Below are 21,492 nucleotides of genomic sequence, written 5' to 3'. Positions count from 1 at the left end.
ATTGTTTTAATTTATATTCCACAAATGTAGAAAGAGAGAAAATCATTTCTCTGTTTGATGTTTGTTACAACAATATTCCCTCAACGTTTTGGTCTAAACCATGAATGTTGAATGTGAAGGTTGATGAACTGCAAATGGAGAGCAGATTCAGCATTTAAAGGAACTTAATTATTACACTTTACAAAGTAAATCGTGGTTCATTCTCCAACTTAAAACTTTCTAAACTCCAACTGTGATCTGGATGTCAATAAGTTTCCCTCCTCTTTAAGGGCTGATAAATAGAAGAAGGGATGTTTTTGTTATGTTCATTTCTGCAAAGCGCAGGTCATTTTTAATCCATATTTCTGCAGATTTTCCCTCAGCGGTTAATTTAATAAACACTTTAGAAACGTTGCTGCCAAAATGCAAAAGCAGCAAATGTTGAAGAGCTGCAAGAAAATCTCATTAAAAGACATTTGATCAGTGAAGCAAACCCATCAGACGAGAGAAAGGAGATGATCGACGTGGTTAATGCGTCAGGGCTCCGTTAGCTTAAGCAGGTTATACGTTATGCATGCGGAAGCAGTGTTAGCAGCACTCACCACTAGGAGGCGCAGCTGAAGTTAAATGAATGCAATGCGGGAAGCAGACTGTGGAGGGAAAGACAGGTTAGTGGACAGCAAACAATAAAAAAAAGGAATAAATGCAGTGAACTTTTGTGTTCTAACATGTTCTTTTGATATTTTTCAGATGATAGAGGACAAATATGGAGAGAAAATAGACTCACCCCACATTTACGCACAAATCTGAGGTTTTACGTCTCCAAGATTCCTCTGAGTGATGCGTTTAAATGCTGCTAGAATGCTGGGTCATCAGAGTTTTCTTTTCTGCTTCACAAATGCGTGCACGCACAAATCAAGAATTACCTACAATTCAAGGATTACGCACACACAAGTCTATTTTCTCTCCATAGACACAAGTTAAGAAAATCCTCAACTCGATTAAAAGCCAAACTAAAAAAATATACGAAGCTTAAAATTAAAATTCTGAGTATTTCTTTGTAAAAAATGAATCAGGAGCAGATGAAAACAATGCAAACAGATCATATTCGTGGCTGGGCGGAGCCACAGACTCCCAGCTCCACCCCCAGCAACGGGGGAGGGAAACGGGGGAGGGGAACGGGGGAGGGGTTACTCTGCACCAAAAGTCTCACAACTCAGAAAACTGGAAAAATACAATTGATTTTGGCTGAAAACGACATCAAAAAATCAAAAGACTCTTTGGAAGACTTTGATTTGATTTGATTTGATTTATTGGTTTATTTCAGACATTAATTTGTAGCCAATAAATTAAAAACAATCTAAGATATATCAAACTAATTCCAGAAACAAAGATGAAAAAACTGAAAAATGAACAAAAATGTTAAAAAGAAAATAGTAGAATTTGATTTATTGGTTAAAAAAGAGTGAGGGGAAGTGAATTTATAGAACCTCAACTCCTACTTTTGGTTTATATTCTGGTTCTCTGATTTTCTTAACAGAATAAAGTGCTTTAAAACACTTAAAACAGATGATTGGGTCTAGAAAAAGGATAAAAAGTGAATCATTTGTACAGAAAAAGAACAAATGAAGCATCTTTTAGGTGAATAACAAATCACAAAGGAGCAGACTGTCAGCCGGTGTTAATAAACCATCTCAGTAATCCATCATTGTATCTGTAGACGTGGAAACTCAGAGTCAAGGTCGACCGGAGGTCCAGGAATTAGCCAGCACCGTCAGGAGAGCGTGGGAGAGGACGGTCGCTGGATTAACTGCAGCTTTCGTCCCCATTTTTCATGTTTACGAGTGCGACACGTCAGTCAGCCGAGCTTAATTAGTAACTTCAGACAGAAGGTTTCAGCTGTCTGCAGGTTTGGCTCCTCCGACTCCAACCAGGTCCCAGCCGGCCGTGAAAGCGTCATTAGAAGTGAAGACTCGGTGAGACGAGGACAAAAACACACTTTGGGAGTTATTTATTGGAATTTCTGAACTGCCCCTGAGTTGTTTTGCAACTCCTCCTCCACAAAAACAGTTGCACAACTGAAAACGAGATTGTTTGGAACAAACAGGCGCGGTGATTGTCTTCGTCCAAATGGGACATTGCGAAAATCCAAAACACGGCTGCGTCTTAACTACTGCGGTCGGCGCTGTTTGGTTCTGGCTTCAAACGGCGCCTCTGACCGCCGTCTGCTGCAGGTGAGGCGCTCAAACGGCCTCTGTGTCACCAAACAGAAGCGGTTCCTTCCAGCTGCCGGGAGGCTGCAGAGGAGGGAAAGTTTGGTGGCAGGGATTCCAGTCCGACCGCTGCGGCTAACCTCCTGCGGCTGCACACTGGTTTACAGCGCACCACCTCGGACGAGCTCCATAAACACACACAAGCAAACAGTGCCGTGCCAGTGTTGGCTCATGTGCTTGTGTGTGAATAATGCATTTTTCGTGGCAATTGGAGGTGAAAATGCTTCCAAGTATCCAGAGCAAATAAGCAAAGCACACAGTTTCCCTGGCATTAGGCGGAGCGGCTCGAGGGTTCTGGGATTTCAGTGGGAACGTCAGAGCCGTCGGTGGGGGGGGGATGCTATCGGGACCCCCGCCTGTCACAGGACAGGTTTCCTCTCAACCCCTCCAGGAGATTCAACCTCCCAAAAGCAGCTTGAGACCAGTTTTCATCAGAGCTGTCATAACTGTTATGAGAAGCAGATGAGTTCCTCTCAAGACGTTTTTAGACGTGTTCGCGGCAGAAACGGGGACGAGAATCTGACCACGGAGAAAAATACGGCGCCCGAAAATTAATAGACGGAGGCCCCTCCCCCTGCCGGAGACGCCCGCAACACAAATATCGTTTAAAGCTTTCAACCTTTTTCCCTTTTTTCTGTCTTTTATCGACCCTTTCTGCCGTTTTTTCTCCTCTGTGACACTTTGACATTTCGGATTTCTGATCAGCTGATTCACGGAGAAAAAAACCGTTACAGTTTATTCTCATTCAAAGGCTGATGGTTCTGAAAAGGTTCGAAAATATCAGTTTGAAAGGGTTTTCTAAAGTTTAGGAGATTTCCGCTAATGCAACCGGCGAAAGTTAAGATTTCCGCCTCCGGCTACAGACCGATTCTGACGCCGTCTTCATCACATGCACGTTGTGTGCGCAGCATCAGCGTTTAAGACTTGGGAAAATGTTCATTTCTAATTCCTTTTTATGGGCTGACATTGCTGTCGGTTGTATAGATAAAAGTTCTCTTGACAGCTTTACATTAAAAATGCAGAAACGCCATCCGCTGGTTTATTGTGTCTTCACACGTCATGAATCTAAAATAAATCAATAAACATAAGCAGGTTCTGGACATACATTCAGTATAATAGTTAAGGATTGGGAATCCTACCCTTTGACTGTATATGAGAACTGGATTGTTCTATATCTCTGATACGTTTTTGATAATCCAGATCATTTTTCAGGTTATTCACATTATAAACTGACCAATCTGATGTCTTAATAAAAGTGGGCGGAGCTAAAATGTTTGATTGACTGATAGTGTAGACCACTTTGAAGTAGTAGGGGTGTGGCCTTCCAAGCTCATTCCTGATTGGTGAGGGTGGTTGCCATAGAAACTCAGACCGACTCGGACCAATCACTGCTCACTGACGACGTCTGGCTCCAACATGGCGGCGTCCGTATGGGTGACTTCATCTGGTTGGAGCCAGAAGTAAAACCGTTTTCTATGGATGATGTCACACTGACTCAGTCCAGTTCTCAGATACAGTCAATGGTTCTACCACATGACCATGTTTAGCAGGTGATGGAGACGGACAGGAAACTATTCATCGTTTTTAAAAATTAGTAGGAGGATTTTGAAGAAGTCAGAGAGACGTCAGCAGGGTGGGCTGAGGTCAAATTAGGATCAACTGATACTCCCCACACCATTATACCACGGTCCCCAAACTACGGCCCCCAAAACTGTTTTGGGTAAATTAGACATTTTCCAGTTTTTTAGGCTAATTGTGCATTTAGCTAATATTTCAGCAGTAGGCTAGGTGTTTTGGCTAATTTAGTCTTTTTCAGGTTTTTAGGCTACGTTTGAGTTTAGCTAATATTTTAGTTTTATGGAAGCTGTTTTGGCTAAATAGACATTTTTCCAGATTTTTAGGATAATTTGGCATTTAGTTAATATTTCAGCTACATGCTAGCTCTTTAGGCTAATTTAGATTTATTTTTTTCGGCTAATTTGGCACTTTGCCAATATTTTAGCTAGATATTACCTTCAGGGTTTTCAGCTATCAATTTAAGCATCTTGAGTTATTCATCTATCACAGGTAATGTTATATATCTAGTTTTTTATGTTTTAGTATTATTTTTTCTGTGAAGATGACAGAAATGAAATATTTAAACATTTTTGCTATATGTGTCTTTTTGGAAAACCATAAATCTTTACGTTTAGGATGTGATTGTTACACTTTTTCTGTTGACCTATAAACCGACCCCGGACCCCATCAGAGGAGAAAACAGTTATGTTTGGTTCTAGAGTTTGGAGACCCCTGCACCATACCACCACCACCACCACTAAGTGGTGAAGGATACACTGGATACAGTATGTTTTTTCCAGTTGAGGCCGACGGTCTTCTGGATTTTTAGGTGTTTTTGCTCAATCTGCTGCTGAACACCTGGACCAGGTGTGTTCCAACAGCAACAAACATCAGTTGTATTTTTTAGCAACGGGAGCAACCTTCAACCTTCTCGTACATTTATCCTGTTTAGAAATAACAAACTGCATCCACTGCTGCCAGGTTTTAATTTGAAGATATTTGCGTGTTAGCTGCAGCGTTTCTCCCTGCAGAACCTTGACGTTTCTCTACAGAGAGTCTGATTTAAGAGTAAAAGATGGATATTTTAGGAGCTTACTGCAGCTGAGCGTGTTGTCAATCTGGACCAGAGAGGAAGGAACCGTCCAGTGGCTGTTGTCCCAGTCGAAGACGCTCCCCTGCTGGTCGCAGGTCAGAGCTCTGAGCTCCTCCTCCGTCATGGAGCGGTTCCATAGTCGCAGGTTGTAGATGTTCCCGTCAAAGCTCTGCTGCCCTGAAACACACATGGAGCCAGATCATCAATCATTCAGCGGATCTAAGTGGATCTTTAAAACTGATCGACTTAAAATACTTGGATTTCTTTAAAAACAGAGATAATCTAATGTTTTTGAACCTAAAAGTCTCAAAAGAACAGCCAGTATAATGGTACCTCCCAGTTGGAAGATTCCCCCCGCCGGCACAGAGCGGCCGACTGAGGCGGAGCAGTTCAGGTTCCAGTAGACGCCGTTGAAGTAAACGGCGAGCTGGCCATTAGAGGAAGTCCAGGTGAGACACACGGGCCTCATGGAGGCGGTGAAGTCAGCGGTGGAGATGACGGAGCTGAGCGGGCACGGCTCTCCGTCCACGACCATCTTCATCCCCGACTGATCCGAGCCCAGGCTGAGCTCCACGCTGTTTCCAGAACCGTAGTAGGAGAAGAGCCACTCTTTCTGAGCAGGAACCAGCAGAACTCGTGTCAACCAGAAAACCACGTCTGGATAAATTCCACCTTAAATCACAGAGTAACGGTCACGTTTAAGGCGTCAAACACCTGTTTGCTGGCGATGCGCTCCACCTCGAAGCAGACGGTCAGTTCTGAGAGCGCCGGGATGGAGACCGAGCTGGAGACCATGGCCACCTGTCCGTTCCCGTTGTTGATCGTCACCTTTTGGTTCCTCAGCGCCACGGCAACTGAAGAAGAGACGGAGAACGGAAGACGAGGAGGTGAAGACCAAAACGGGGAGTTTGAGCAGGGATGAAACATTCACGGTCCGATCATTCGGCTCAAACCTCCATTTTCAGTTCGATTATTAATTTTGTATTACAAAAAAAAACTATTAAAAAATAGAGAAAATTAATTTTACAATTTGCAAATAGTTATTAAAAAAAACCTTCATTTGGCTGAAATCAAGTCTGCTGTAATGCAATAAAACTATAATATTGCAATAAAAAATACTCAAATTTCTTTACTTGTCATGTAAAAAAATACATTTATAAATAACCCCCCAAATTTTGAGCACCATAAAACATGTTTGGTTAAAATGATCCAAATATGAACAAAACAAACAAACTTATTTTTTAGCAAAAACAAGTCAAATCATTCTGTTTTCTTTGTGCGTTTTCGGCTGTTTTAATTTTGTTTATTTTATCCGGTTATGTTTATTCCTTTTGCACCAATGAGTGAGAGGGAGAGAGCCGGTAATAAATATAAAATAAGATGATCCAGTGTCTGAGCCTGGACTTTGACACGTGATCTAAACTATAGATCTATTAGATTTATCGCTTTAATGCAGAAAAAAGTCCAAAATTCAGTTAAAACTCAATTTAATTATTATAAAGTTAAATGTATAAAGAAACAAAATGAGTGATTGTAAAATGAGTCGATGTTTTATCATTGATGTCCTGCAGTTATAATAAACTATTTATTCATTATGTTTGTCTGAAAGTTACTTTTTATTCATATAAATCCCAAAAATTATTATTTTTAATAATTATTAATTATTAATTAATGTTCATACATTTAACAGTTTTAATTTAATTCTCTAGTTTTTTCTGCCTAATCTCCAATCAGTGGATCCAAATTCAGACCAAATCATAATGAAATTAAGAAATTAAATGTATTTATTTATTATTTCTCAGTTTTTGTTTAGTCGTGGAAATCTTCAGGATAATTTTTACTTCTTTTTCCTGCAGAATAATCTAGAAGCTAATCCAGGAGCTGAAGTCTGCTGCGTTCATGTCAACATTTTTATAGTTGTTCATTTGGGTTTTTAAGTTTTTAATGTTAATTATTTGGAGAAATTGAAGTCAAAATACTTTAAACACAATTTTTTTTAAATGATCATCTGTGTTCTGGTTTATGAATCATAAAGAACGACTTTAAAAACCATGGAAACACCGCGGCCATTGAACGCCTCGTCACCCTCAACCTACCGTGACGGAAGCTAACACTGAACCCCCTCTTCCTCACGCTGAAGTCCGACTTGAAGGACAGCTCCATGAAATTCCCGGTGGAGTTCAGCGTCAGCCCGTCGGCCGTCAGGCCGCAGAACTTCACGTCGGCGCCGCCCGTGTTCACCAGCACCTGGTCGTACATGCAGCCCGGCGCCTCCTCCAGCTCAAAGTCCAGGAAGGACAGTTGGATGATGTATCCGGGCGGCGCCTGCATTTTCCAAGTACAGCTCAGCGAATTGGGGTATTTCTGGGGGTAGCAGGGCGACGTGAAGCCTCCCGCGGCCTCCCGCAGCGCCACGTTACAGTCTGTCGGGCTGCAGCTCCGAACTAAAGGTTGGTAAGATTGAGAAGACGGGATGTCAAAGAAGATCCAGAAGATCCGACGTTCAAGACCGACAGACAAACAGGAGGAGGAATGTCAGAGGTTAGGACGGAGGTTCAAGAAGGTTAAAGGACCTCAAAGGTTTTCTGCAGGAGATCAGAAGAGTCCAGAAAGGACAAAGTCATGCAGTCAAAGGACGGCGCGGGACGTTTCAGCCCAAACACACCGACTGTGAGGAGGCAGCTCATGCAAGGAGGTCATTAAAGCTTCTGCTCCAGCAAACAGTCAGAACTTTTTCATCTGCAGGGGGTTCACTGGAAGGATTTAAAGAAAAAGTCTGTTTTATTACAACCGTTCAGAACCAGAGATCCATCTCCCCCAAACCCCCCAAATTAACTTTATTTAACCTGCGTTAAACTCAGACATGCATGTTTGAGTCATCGCTTCCAGACTTCCATCTTCAAACATCCCAAGTCTTTAAGTCTGTTTGTGTATAAAACAACCGACCTTTGAACCAGGAGGAACTTTGACCAATCAGAGACTCCGACAGCATCCTGGTCCCTTTTAAAGGAAGTACCGACTCGATAATCAATCATGAAGGAGAAATTAAAATAACCGCGAATCGATTAAAAGAAGGGCAACAAATTAATCGCAAACCTGGAAAAAATTAATGGCGATTAATTTGGTTGAAGGACTTGTTGACCTCTTATCTGAGAATAATCACAACGTGAAATCGAACAGAAAACTTTATATTTAGAAGATTTATATTTAATTAATGCTGTCAATCGATTAAAAAAAGTAACAAATTCATCACAAACTGGGGAAAAATTAATCACGATTATTTTTTTACAGTATTTGTCGACCACTTATCTGTGAATGATTACAATAAAAAATCACAAACTGTACATTTAGAAGATTTATTTTTAATTAATGCTGTCAATCGATTATTCACACTTTTGGGTTGTGATTAATCACAAAGTTTTTTTTAGGTAAATGTTATATGACAATATGTAATTTTGAACAAAAAAAGGCCAGAGAGACATTTTTTATTCATTTTTGTTGTCTGAAATGTTTAAATTTATCAAGAGTTATCCCAGAAATGTAATCTGTGAGAACAAAACCCACAAACAGTAAAATAATCAGGATTACTCCAAGAAAACAGAGATGCTGACACACAGCCATAAGAAATGAACCTGCAGACCGAACAAAAAACAACAAGAATTCTGTTCTGCATCACTGTGCAGGCTTCTTCAAAACAAACTTCTGGACTAAAGCGAGTGAAAAGAGCTGAACTTTCTCTCTGATCTGATGGTTTATTTAACCGATTCACTTTTCTTTGCCGCTGCAGTCGAGGCTCAGCTTGACGACCTTCTGGAGAACGGATCAAACGGTTCACTTTTGTGAAAATAGACCAAATAATAGCAAGATTAAAGTTCTAAAAAACGATGTATTACTCATGTAAGTGAGCATGTTAATAATACAGACGCCGTGGAGGCCTGAGCCAAAGGAACCGTTTCCTCACCAGGTTTAATGATTTGTATAAATAACATTTAACATGAGCGTGAATTCTTTCTGATTAATCATGTGTTAACGTTCACAGTCCAAACATGAATATTTGTGTCCAGCCAGAATCCAACGACATCAAATGTTTCATTTATCGGAATAGAGCTGAAAAAGATTCACCAGGTTTACACCGCGTTGATGTCTCACCCCAAACCTCTTCGTAACACAACGCTTCAGTTTTAAACTTCTACAAAACTTTTTACAATTCTAAACCCTTTTTCACTAAAGTCAATTTTAAAAGCAATAAATCCGTGAAATACTGTAAACCTTATTTTGTAGCGACAGAAGTTCCTGTTTATTCACGTTTTCGAGCTTTAATATAAGCAGTTACAATTCAACAAACTTTTTAAATGACCATTTTAAAAGGATTTAAAGTTATTTCCCCCATTTAAGTTTGATTTAATTTAGATTTTAAAATGTTTAGGTGGTTCAGCAGACGAGCTCCATGAGCCTAAACTTCCGTTTCTCCTCTTCGTCGCTGTTTTATTCCAACTATTCCTGCATATTTGTGTTAGGATTCTTGCATTTTAAACATTTGTTATTTCACGATTCGTAGATTCATATTCCCTAATAAGAAAAAAAAAAGTCTTCTGCAAAGAGTGGATCTCTTTCACAATAAAACAGCAGTTTAACTTCCCTTTTAAACCTTCAAAATAAAACAAACTCTTTAAAAAGGAGTTCGGCGCTTTAAACACAAATCACACATGTATAATAAAAACACTGGAAATCCCAAGCAGTTAATTTAGTTCATTTTCTCTGAAAAACTCGAATCATTTTAAATCAAAATAATCAAAATAAAATCAAAATAAAAGTGTCTAACAGGACGACTTCCGCTCTTCATCTCATCCAAAAGTGTCAAACATTCAAACACTATTGGAGGAATGACATTCTCTCACTCGTGGTTCCACCAATCAGAGCCGCAGGCTCCCTCACCGCCTCAAACAGGCTCCTCCCCCTTCTCACTGAACTCCCACATCCCAGAAGTTCCAGGCTGAGAAACGTCTTGTTGAGAACTGTTGGGAAAAGTGATTTTTTTCATCTGAATTAAAGCAGAGAAGAGCTGAAGTGGAAAGAATGGTTCGCTTCTTTCATTCGGGGAAACAATGGTCTCTGTTGATGTCAGAGTCGGCCTTCGGCGCAGCCAAAACCGCACGCCGCTGGCTGCAGGCGTGTGTGACGGCGTGCAGAGCGGGGTCACGTTTCTCTGCAGCACTCAGACTCACAGCTCTGCTGCGTTTAGAGGAGTTTCACCTGGACGCTTCTGGTTGAGCCACAAACAAACCGGACGTTTTCTTACTCAACCGCAGAGCTTAGAAACACAGTTTGAAAAGTTTGAGTCTTAGCTGAAAGTTGGAGGAAAAGCGGCTGAAATTCCTGACGTCATTTCTAAATATTGTTTTTAATTTGTCAACAGTTTATTTCAAAATCTAAAAAAAAAGTTGAGTTTTAACAACAAGGATCTTTCAGATTTTACCCACAATCCCCGGCTAACCACGGCTTTGTTCTTAGAGTTTTGGAACCAGCGAATCAGAACATGGTTGTTTATTGTCCAAAATGAGCCAAAAGGTGAGTTACCTGTCAATCAAGAGGCCACGCCCCAATTCAGCCATGTAAGGAAATAACATAAAACCCACAAATGTGATTTTGTAATAGAGTAAATGAGGAGTTGGTCTACTTGAAATGATTTTTCTTTTTTCATGCTGTTATATCATTAAGGTTAGTAAACTCAAATGATTAAAAACTTCCCATTTAAAATGTGATTTGCACAACAGACATGAATTTAATGGACAATAGAGCAGATTTCTTTCCTCTCTATGAAACTTTTTTTGTATTTTCTGACATCATTCTGCATCTGAGCTGCCCGACCAGACCGACGCGTCCGTCTCAGCCGCTCATCTGAACGCCGCAGACGCCACGAGCTGAGAACATATCCGGAGAAATGCAGGAGATTAAATGGGTGTCCATGGTAACGGGGCAGAGACGCCTCCACACCACCAAAAACTGTACAAACCAACGTATAAACATAAGAGCCTAAAACTCACATGGAGCATTAGCTGGAGCCGAACGCAGCTTCATCATCAGCACAAAACAACACAAAGACGTGAAACAGAAAACCAGAGACTTCAGGAGGAACAAGAGATCAGCTGAGGTGTTTACTCCAGTATCAGGATCTCTGGACCATCAGATTCTCATTTTTTTGTTTTCATCCTCAGATTTAGTCTCATGAACCTCCAGTCCAGGTTCTGTGGGTTGTCCAGGTCCAGAGGAGCAGCTGCATCTGAAGGTGAACACGTGTTCCCTTGAGGTCCGTCCGGTCGCCTCGAGGTGGAACGTCCCATTATCACGTGTGTGATAAGTGTATCGTGAAGTACTGGTGAAGAGGGACGTTCATGACGTACCGGTGAAGCCGGCGTCTTTACGCCACGCTCGAGTCCTTAGTAAAGTGTCAGTACTGATGCCGTACTGCACAGAGTGTGCACATGATATGCAAGTGCTCGTGGGAAACTACACTCAAGGAGCGTGCACGTATCAGGTGAACAGCACTAATGACTAGGGCTGCCACAAACAATTATTTTAGCAGTCAATTAATCTTTTTTTTTCAGATTAGTCGACCAATCGGGTCATAGGAAACTGGATGGAAAACATCTTAACTAAAAACTAAATATACAGCATTACCTGTGGTAAGGTGAATGCTGTAAGCTGAATTTGGCCGCTGAAGATGCTGAAATTGATAGCTAAAACACTGAAGCTGATAGACAGCTAAAATATTAGCTAAATGCTAACTTAGCCTAAAAACTGAAATAGCTTAAATTAGCCAAAACAGCTAGCATGTAGCTGAAGTATTCGCCAAGCTCCAAAATAGTCCAAATATATGAAACTATGTGTTGTAGATAGATATTTTATTAATTCCAACCTGTCACCCGCAGCATACCCATAGATAAAAATGCAAATGCACATTTCTATTCTACGGGTTGACTGAACGATCAATGGCTCCAATATGTCATTAAAGTCACCCTGACTTGTCCAGGTTTGACCGTTTTCCCCTCCAGCCTGTATCCACCTCTGAGGATAACTGGGACTTCAGGATTAGAGTTTTATTAAAACGTTTGAACGTTCTTCACTGTACAGTTCAGACATCGGAGGCGTCATTAAAAAGAAAAGCTTCAAATCGAGTCCGATTTTTGTTCTGTAGATGTTGGTGTGATAGAACCAACAGTGGATCCACTACAGAGAAAAGAATTCCACTTGACTGAACAGTGGATGTCCAATCAATCCATGAGATGAACTCTCCACTGTTCTTCACTTCCTCTGCTCTACTTTCACTTTTTCCATCTGTGGCTGCAGCTGATAAGACCAAACAGCATCAGTGACGGGTTAGGAGTGTGTGTGTGTGTGTGTGTGTACGCGTGCACAAAAATCAGGGAACAACAACAGCACACAGGAAGTCCTCCCATTCAAATATGACAGCGCCGATAAGCAAATGTGGGAAAAAGGTAGATAATTGCTCCACAATCCTCTGCAGGCTGTCAGATAACATGTGGAACAACAGGATGACATCATGTGGGACGGAGGGAAAACAACAACACAACCTGTCAGTTCACACTCATCCGAGTCGCCTCTCCTTTCAGGGAGGAGGTTCTGCTCGGGTTTCTGGAGTTCCTTCCTCACCTTTCGTCTCCCTCACTGATCATTTCTACATCTCCTTCCTCTAAACTCGTCGTCTCTCCTTCGTTTCTTCGTCTGCCGAGCCTTCAGTTCTGCACTGAGACCCTTAAACCTGCTGGATCTCTGCAGGAGGTTCTGGTTCTACTTCACCAGCCCGTTTGCTGCTCAGCTGATCCGTCCAGTGAGGAGGAAGACGCAGCAGCTTTGTGTCCCGGTGACACGACGGCAGATCAGTCGGGACGGGATGTTTGCATCCTGTGGTTGAAGCCGTCTGGAGCACAGATTACTGTCCGTGAGAAGATTTGGGATTAAAGCAGAACCAGCCGGGTCGGGTCGTCCAGAATGAATGAAAGACGAAAAGACAAACCTACGGTTTTCAGGTTTGATCACATGCAGCGAAAAACATGAAAAAATAAAACAACGGTTAATTTCTCTGCATCCGTGCGGCTTCAGGAAGACGGGAATTAGAGACGCTTATTGGCTGATTACCTCTGTGGATTTTCAGATTAAGACGCAGCTGCTGCTGGTTTGGGGTTTTTTTTGCATTAAAAACAAAGACAGACGATTAAAAAACATAAAAAGAGAAGAAAAGAGGCACAGAATGGAGATAAAAATAAATAAAAGAAGAGATGGGTGTGGAAAAAAAGAAGCAAAAGAGACGAATATGTTTTAAAATGTGTTCATTTGGTGTTTATTCGCTTTAAAATAATCCCTATTAAAGAAGAAAAATGTCATTTGTGAGTAAATTCAATTCAATTTACAATATCACTGAGTCAGATTTGTTCATGTATTACGTTCTGTTTAACTTTTAAAGAAAAAAACTGCAGATTTAAAACATAAAATATATAAAAATACCTCAAAATATTTCCTATTTCTCTGAGAAGTGATTTGGTTTAACAATGAAGTTCTCCTAACATGAAGTCAAAGGAGAACAAACTGTCGTTTTCAGAGTTTAATCCACAAAAAGGAAACAGATTTTACTTTGTGAAGAGGAAAAACAGAAAAAGGGGAAGTGTGAGTCTCAGAAAAACTAAAAAAACAGATAAAATCCTGAATCCACGACAACCAGAGACAAACAGAACTGTCCTTAGGAGACATCGTCTCACGATGAGTCCTCAAACCGTCACAACAATGTTTTTGGAGTAAAACGAAGTCATACAAAGTCGTAGATGTCTCATGACAACAAAACCATGAGGCTGAACATTTAACATTTTTGAATTACGAATTTAAATCTTTTAAATTTACGAGGAAAAACTGTTAAATTACAAGAATTAAGTCGTATATTTATGACTTTAAGAGTCTAAGGCTAAACGTGGGTTTTTTAAATAAATGTATGACTTTAAATCTCGTTATATTTTTGAATTACTCAAAGCACTTTTGAATTACGAAATAACTGTTGAGAAAAATGAAAAAAATTCAGAACAGTGACGGACTAAAGGAGAGTGAAGTAAAAAGAAGTGCAGAGACGATTCAGTTCAACATTTTCTACATTTCTCCTCATGGAACCATAAACACATCAAACGCCTTTAAGGAAACAAGAAATACAAACTTTATTTCATCGCCGTAAACATTGAAACAAATGTTACTTTTATGATGAGGGAGATTTTTTATATTTTGAAGAGTTATGTCATCAGTTCACACTGGAAAAAACATTTGACATTTCACCTGTTTAACCCACAAATCTTAGAATAAAAATCCAGAAAAAGAGTTTCCTGTGCAGCCTGAGGGGGGAGTATTATGGTATGGGGTTGGTTCACTGATCACAACAAGAAAGTTTGACAAAACTCAAACTAAAACAACAGCATGAGAAGAATCCTCCATCAGCAGGACTGATTTCTGACTTTTTGAAGTTCATAACTGAGCAGAAATAAAGATTTTCATCTTAATGAAACTATTGTAAATTCTAGTTTGTTTACGTGCAGGTCGGCTCAGGTAACTGAACAAACACCTGTGAGCTTCTGAGTCCCTGTGACTCATTAAATCAGTCCAGCAGCACGTTCTCTGAAAGCAGCAGAGAGTTGACGACGATCTACCTCAGAAAAAATGCTGCTAATAAACCGGAGGAGCCAAAAGTCTGAGAAGAATCGGATTTATTTCTGTCCAGCTTCAGATTCTCGTACTTTAACTTTACAGTTTTCCCTCAAAAACTGCAAATGGAAACAGGATCATATTAGCAGATCAGTCTCAAGATCATCTGCTGCCTCAGAGGCTTCATCTTCTCCTCTCCAGGATTCAGCAACAGCGCGGCGTGAAGGGGAGGAGCTTAAGCGAGGGATGACACGAAGACGTGGTTCTCTGTCAGAGTCTGCGTGGAAACACAACCCAAACTGCAGCCTGTTGACTCCGTCTGATGGAGAACAGGACGGCTTCTGTTCTGGTGCTGACGTGGGAGACGGGAGGCGGAGTTAAGTTACAGCTCCGGCGGCGGTGCGGGCCGACAGGGGGAGGGCTTATCTCTCCCCCCAACAGGTAGATTTACATCCACCAACACTATTCTTGGATGGAGCCCTGGGGAGTTCCTCAGTCTCCTTTATTAAAAAGCTTAAAGACAAAAATCGAGATTGAATGAATTCTATTGATAAGAAATCATTTTATTCTGAAAATTTGACTGTTGAGCTTAAAATCAAACCCAACTGAGAGAATAAAAAAGTAAAAATAATTGTTTTTATTAATTTTCCTTTTTTTTTTTACAATAAAGTCCTTCCCAGAACTCTTATTTTGAAAGGAGGCAGCACACAGGAAGTGGATCGTTCTCCTGATCACCTGTGCTCCTCTGCAGGTATGTGCCTTCATCTGGAAAGCGGCGTCTCTCAGATTTGAATCCGAGTGACGGGCCGGCTTCCCTCTCCTTTCTCTCTGTCCTCGCAGCATTCCTCCTCTCATGACATTCCTCTCCTCCCTCTCCCATTCCTCCCTTTCCTTCAGCCCTTTGTTCTCCACACACCGCCTTCTGTCTTCAGCTGCGTTTTATTCACGCTCCGTCTGCTGAACACATGAATCCGATCCGGCTTTCATGAGCAATAAAAAAGAGCTACAAGTGCAGGATTTTTGGGTCTAAAATCCACTTTCAGTGGAGATGGATCTCCAAAAGGATCCATCCGTGGATCATTTCTCCGAAAACCTTGATCCCCTTTGGGGTCACAGGGTTGCTAGAGCCTATCCTAAAGGCAGGGCGAACCCTGGACAGGTGGCAGTATATCGCACGGCACTCCAAAACCTCTTTTTGCTAATAAAGTTAAGACTAGGGGTGTGTATTGGCAAGAGTCTGACGATACGATTCCTAACATGATACGTGTCACGATAAATATCGCAATTATACGTGTCACGATACACATCACGATACATCTCGAGACATTACCAGAGACAACTTTTTTTTAGTGTGACTTATGAAAATGTTATCTGAATATGAATACACCTTTCACGTATATAATTGTAGAATACATTTTATTTAATAATCAGAACAATACTCACTATAACTGTATCTCACGTACAAGTTGCTTTTAACCAAACTCATCCTGGTGCTTTTCTTTTCTTCATTTAAGAAATATTTATTCAACTCAACTTTGTCTGATTTTTAGTGCTAAATATTTTTCAGCACAGAATTAAACCAATAATGTTCTATACACTAAAAAAGTGAAACACTGGAGCAATTACTACAAGTTCTGTAGTTTTTTATTTTCAAAAGTTTTTGTTAAAAAAAAGTTGGATGGATGGTTTAGTCAACTTCAAAAATAAATATTTTTGAATGTACCAAATGACAGAACTGTTGTTAATTGATCCAATATTTCACTTTTTACAGTGTATCTTTGGTTGAGAAAATACGTATTTTAAATTGATACAGGTATGGCCAAATGAAATATCGCGATATTTCACTGAACCGATATTTTCTTACACTCCTATTTAAGACAGTCATCAAATGTAACTTTAGACACGTATTCAAAAAAGGAAAAACTCAAGTTACTTTTAATTTATCTCGTCATTCTGACGCCTTCACTGCTAAGCTGCTACCAGTACTGGGTAAATATAAACAGAGAGTTTATGGATGGAAGATAAAACTGATCGGATCAGATTTACTCTAACACTCCTGACTGAATCACAATGATTTATTTTTTAATCAGAGTGAACCTCTGTTGCCAGCGATGATCGTAAACGTTTATATCAAGGAAGAAGAAAACACACTGTGGCAGATGAGGAAACAAAAACAGGAAGTGGAGCCTAAACCGTTTTAGTTTAAACAAAAGCAGTGATGGTCAAACGAAGCTTCATGAAGCTTTGAGGCTTCATGAAGCTTTGAGGCTTCATGAAGCTTTGAAGCTTCATGAAGCTTTGAGGCTTCATGAAGCTTTGAGGCTTCATGAAGCTTTGAGGCTTCATGAACAGTTAAAGATTGAAGGCTTCAGTCAAACAAAGACCAGAACAGGGACTTCCTCTTTTCCCTCAACAGCTCGTTTGATTGGATGTGATTTATTGTTCATTTATGATTGGTTCCTCACAATGTACTAAGAACCTTCCTCACAATTGAGCGGTTGACCTATTGCCCCCCCCGATCTCGTGTCAACAATAAAAATGGTCATTCCTCCGTTTTAACTTTTAACATTATATTAAAATATCTTCCAAAAAGTTTTGGTAGAAATCAAAGTTAATTTGTAGGAAAGTTCGAATCAGTCGATTGTTTTAGGAGAAAAGACAAACTGTTTCAGATTAACAGAATAAAAGTTTTTTTATTTTTTTTATTTCTCTATTAAGTCAGAATTTTCATCTCAAAACTGGAATTGAAACTCAGTTGATCCTGTTGTTGAGATTTCATTGATCAAGATAATCTGGTTCGACTTGGAATCTAAAAAACTCAATAAAGATTTTTCAGACTTTGTTTCTTCTTTGAGACATCTTCTGTGAGCTGAATTAAATTCGACAAGAGGAACAAATAGAAACATCCGGCTTTGTTTAGAGCCGCTGAAGCTGAAGCCTCAAACAAACAAAGTGATCCACTAATCTGAAAAGCTCACAAAACGGAGAAATGATTTCATCTTCTCCTGAATCCAGTCGGCTGCACGTTCTGAGCAAATATTCAAACATGTGTAAATAAAAACAACCTGTAAACAAAAAGGGCCTTAAACTAGGATCAGTCATCTGAGTGATGGGCAAACGAAGCTTCACGAATCCCTGAGGCTTTGATTAAAATATTGTCGTCGGTTTCGGCTTCAGTTTCTGATCGATCCGTTTTTAAAGATGCGGCTCGGCGGAGCTTTGTCCCTCCAGGTGAGAGCCGACTCTCCCTCCAGGTGTTTCGGCTCCTCCCCTCGTCTGTCACTACAAGATAATTGAGGCCGCCATCTGGGGCGAGTGATGAAGAGTAAGGTGAGGAGGAAGAGGACAGAGGAGCTCCGCTCTGAAAAAAACGTTTTTATACGAGTGAGAAATGTGGAATATTTAGCGGCGTTCCCGTCTTCTCCGACTCAAATCTGCAGCTGCTCCGTTTCACAGACATGAATTAAACTTTTAAAGAACATTTATGCAACAGCACTTCCTGTGAGATCAAAGCAGCATCATCAGGACCTCGTTCCGACATGGTTGAGGTTTGGCAGGAATGTTTCTTCAGCAACGGGAAAACCAGGACCTGAAACGCACTAAATCAGCCCCTTTCCTCCACATGGAACCTGATTACAGCCGAGTATTGAGCGGATCTGCTTCCATCTGTCATTCAGGCCGTTTGTATGACCGAGCAGCTTCTGAAAGATCCGCTCTTTGATGCGTCGAAGCGCCGCTGTGATCTGGGACAGCTCTCGACCACGAACCCGCCTCAGATCCCGTCCTGGAACCCGTCCGGTTCCTCCGGCCGGGGGTCTCCCGCTGCTGAGCGGCGGGAGTTATCTTAGACTTAGACTTACTTAGACTTAGACTTGCTTTATTAATCCCTTTGGGATGGCACCCTTGGGGAAATTAAGTCTTTCAGCTGGTGCAGCTGGGAACTTTACGAGCTCGTGTGAACCGCCGGGTCTGGCCTGAGGCTGCCGGTCGGCTCTGGAAAACACATTTAACACGCCGCTTCCTCAGCTCGCCGCGCTCTCCTTTACATTCCTCGGTCGGACGAGCGCCGCCATCTTTCCTTGTAACACTGAAGGTTCAAATCGGCTTTCAGATTCGACGGGTTCAACCTTTTAGGCTTCAGCTGACGGCGGTTTTTAGGACATGAAGCACATTCACATCTTAAATTATGAGCGAACAGTCTCTTAAAGATATTATTAATAAATATTAAAGCAGAGGAGCGTCTTTCTCAAAGCTGCAGCTTCGATTACAACAGAACTCCCTATTATCTTTTCCAGTATTTTAGACAGTTCTGCACGTGTTCAAATGATTTATTCCGATCAAACGCGCCGCAAATGGAAACGTTTGTTACAATCGGATACAGTTTTTCAGAATCACTGATGGACTAAAAGCTTTTGTGAAGAAAACCTCCTTGAGGTCTTAAAACACTCTGAGTCGATCTGACATAGACGAAGGTTTTTGGGAATATTTGATAGAAAGTATTTGATACACATGATCAAAACTTGAAGGACAAAAATGGTAAAAAGGTTGTAAGTTTTTTCAAACTTTTGCTTGTTTCGGTCTATGGAGGATTACGGCTTTATCCCAGGAACGTCGTGTACACCGGCCTCGGCAAAGATTGAACAGCAGGAATGTAAAAAGTCAGTACTGTAGTGTACGTCAGAATTTGGTTTTGGAAAACTTTCAAAATAATTTAGGAATTGGTCCCAAAATGTTTTGGCATCAGATGTTTGAGAGGAAAAAGAAAATAATACGGATCAATTTAGATTTTCTTTTTTTTTTATGATTGAGGACACAGACAAAGAAAATTAAGATTAAAATTGGATTTTTGAGTATTTCGTCATATAAATGAATCAAAAGTAGAGAAAAAAAGATTATATTTGTGACATGGAAAACACGATGGGCGGGGCCACAACCTGGGGAGAGGAAGGGGGCGGGGTTGCTCTGCAAAAACAGTCCCACCCACAACTCAGTGGTGAATTACTAACGACTTCCTGCTGCTCTACAGAAACTATGTCACAAGTTTTTAAGATTTTGTCTAAAAAAGTGAAAATCAAAACTAACGGGGAAAGCTGATTGTAGCTCTTCCTTCTGTAGCATCCAGGGAGGAGTTTCCTTAATCACATTTTTTTCCAGTTAAAGTTGTCTTACTCGATGCTTTTTTAAAAGTGATATCTATTAAAACACAGGCTTAAAGCCCTCTCACAGTCATTGATGCTCCTAAATCCAAACAGAAAATCTGGAATTGGACTTTTCTGCAGTTTGGGGGCCAGAGTGTTTTCAGAGGATGAGTGCCGCCCTGACGGAGATGAAACCGAGGAGTCTGTGGGCCGCTCTGGAATGCTGTGAAAAGCCTGTAATGGTTTTAAATGACGTGAAATGTCCTTAAAAGCGGCGTGTGGTGGTCTAATTCCCAAATTGCACAGAAACCGAATCTCCGGTGACTAATGCCGGGATGTGGAACCGCGGCAGCTCTGGAGCTGCATGCGGGTCTGTCGGGAAGATTAAATCCAAATCTTCATCCTGGAGGAAAATATTTAAAAAAGAAGTTTGTGTGTGATCGTATCTGGTGTAAAAACAGATGGGAGTCATAAATAAAGGATGGATTTCTGCATCTGCTATCAAAAGCAACTATTTAAGACGAGAAAAACAAAGACGTTCATGGATCTATTGGTCTGCTTCAGAATGGGGCGGAGCATGGAGCTTATAGCCCCGCCCAGCTTTTTTTCTGCAATCTTTTTAACTTAATTTCTCTCAGAAAAATAGATTCAGAAATGCACTTTCAATAATTATTCTGGTGAAACTTTAGTTGAGGTTCTGCAAAACACTCAGAGTAATGTTGACAGAGATTGTTAATATATTTGTTAAGCTTATAAGCAGTTTATTAATACGGGTTTTGTAGAGAATTGTGTCCCTTTAGATGTTAATATACCTTAAAAAGTATGTAAAAAACTTCATTTGGCTTATTGTAGTAATAAATGTCTTATAAACATCCTATAAAGCAGCAGTGTCAAACTCAATCACACAAGGAGCAAAAACCCAAAACACACCTGAGGTCACGAACAGGAAAAAGATTAATTATACACACTAAAACTACAGTTTTAAAACTTTTGTAACTTAACATAATTATGAACAAGATATATAGCATTACCTGCCATAATGCTAGTGTGAATGCTGGAAGCTGAATTTGGCCACTGAAAATGCTAAAGTTGATAGCTGAAGATGATGAAATAATAGCTAAAAACACTGAAGCTGATAACCATCTAAAACATTAGCTAAAGAACAAATTAGGCTAAGAAACAACAAAAAAAACACCAACTAGAATGTAGCTGAAAAAAATAGCTTAACTTCAAAATATCCTAAAAAACTGAAAAAAGCTTAAATTAGCCAAAACAGCTAGCATGTAAATATTAGCCTAGCTCCAAAACAGCCTAGAATAATCTTAGTAAATGCAAAAATAGTCCAAAAAGCTAGAAGAATGCTAATGTCTTAAACCCTAACTTTTAAACATATTTATGAATAATAAATATCAGGAATATTATTCCAGAATAAATCAACTTAAACCTTAAATAACTTTTAATATTTTACTCTCCAAAAAAATATATTTTGTCAAAATTATACAAGTTAGAAATGAGCTCAAGATAACATCGGATCATTAATAACAATAAAATAAAATAATCGGGAGGGCCGGATCCGGCCCCCGGGCCTAGACTGTGCTGTAAACACATTGTTAATTTATTAATAAAGATTGTTATGGAATCTTATTATAAACTGTTGCCATTTTTTTTAAATGCCTTAAAAATGTCACAAGATTATAACAAAAACACCATTTCATCTTTTACTGTCAATTATTGACAATAATATGGATCATTCAGA

The 21,492-nt window shown here is 40.2% G+C and overlaps 1 protein-coding gene across 12 annotated transcripts in view; it reads right to left on the bottom strand.

Annotated features, from left to right (window-relative positions):
- adgrg6 (adhesion G protein-coupled receptor G6) overlaps positions 1–21,492 on the bottom strand; it is a 56,638-nt gene that overhangs the window by 21,519 nt on the left and 13,627 nt on the right. For 9 of the 12 annotated variants that reach the window (XM_036210538.1, XM_036210541.1, XM_036210539.1 and 6 more), the window contains exons 3-7: positions 6,999–7,346; positions 5,617–5,756; positions 5,236–5,515; positions 4,906–5,079; positions 582–629 (exon numbers count right to left, since the gene is read on the bottom strand). In XM_036210538.1, coding sequence (XP_036066431.1) covers positions 582–629; positions 4,906–5,079; positions 5,236–5,515; positions 5,617–5,756; positions 6,999–7,346 — 990 coding nt within the window. The remainder of the gene's footprint in view (positions 1–581; positions 630–4,905; positions 5,080–5,235; positions 5,516–5,616; positions 5,757–6,998; positions 7,347–21,492) is intronic. The other 3 variants (XM_036210540.1, XM_036210549.1, XM_036210548.1) reach the window with 2 other exon arrangements.

Source organism: Oryzias melastigma, linkage group LG24 (genome assembly GCF_002922805.2).
Source record: "Oryzias melastigma strain HK-1 linkage group LG24, ASM292280v2, whole genome shotgun sequence".
In the NCBI taxonomy this organism is placed as follows: domain Eukaryota; kingdom Metazoa; phylum Chordata; class Actinopteri; order Beloniformes; family Adrianichthyidae; genus Oryzias; species Oryzias melastigma.
The sequence above is the reverse complement of the archived record's forward strand: the minus strand, read 5'-3'. Positions and strand labels throughout refer to the sequence as shown.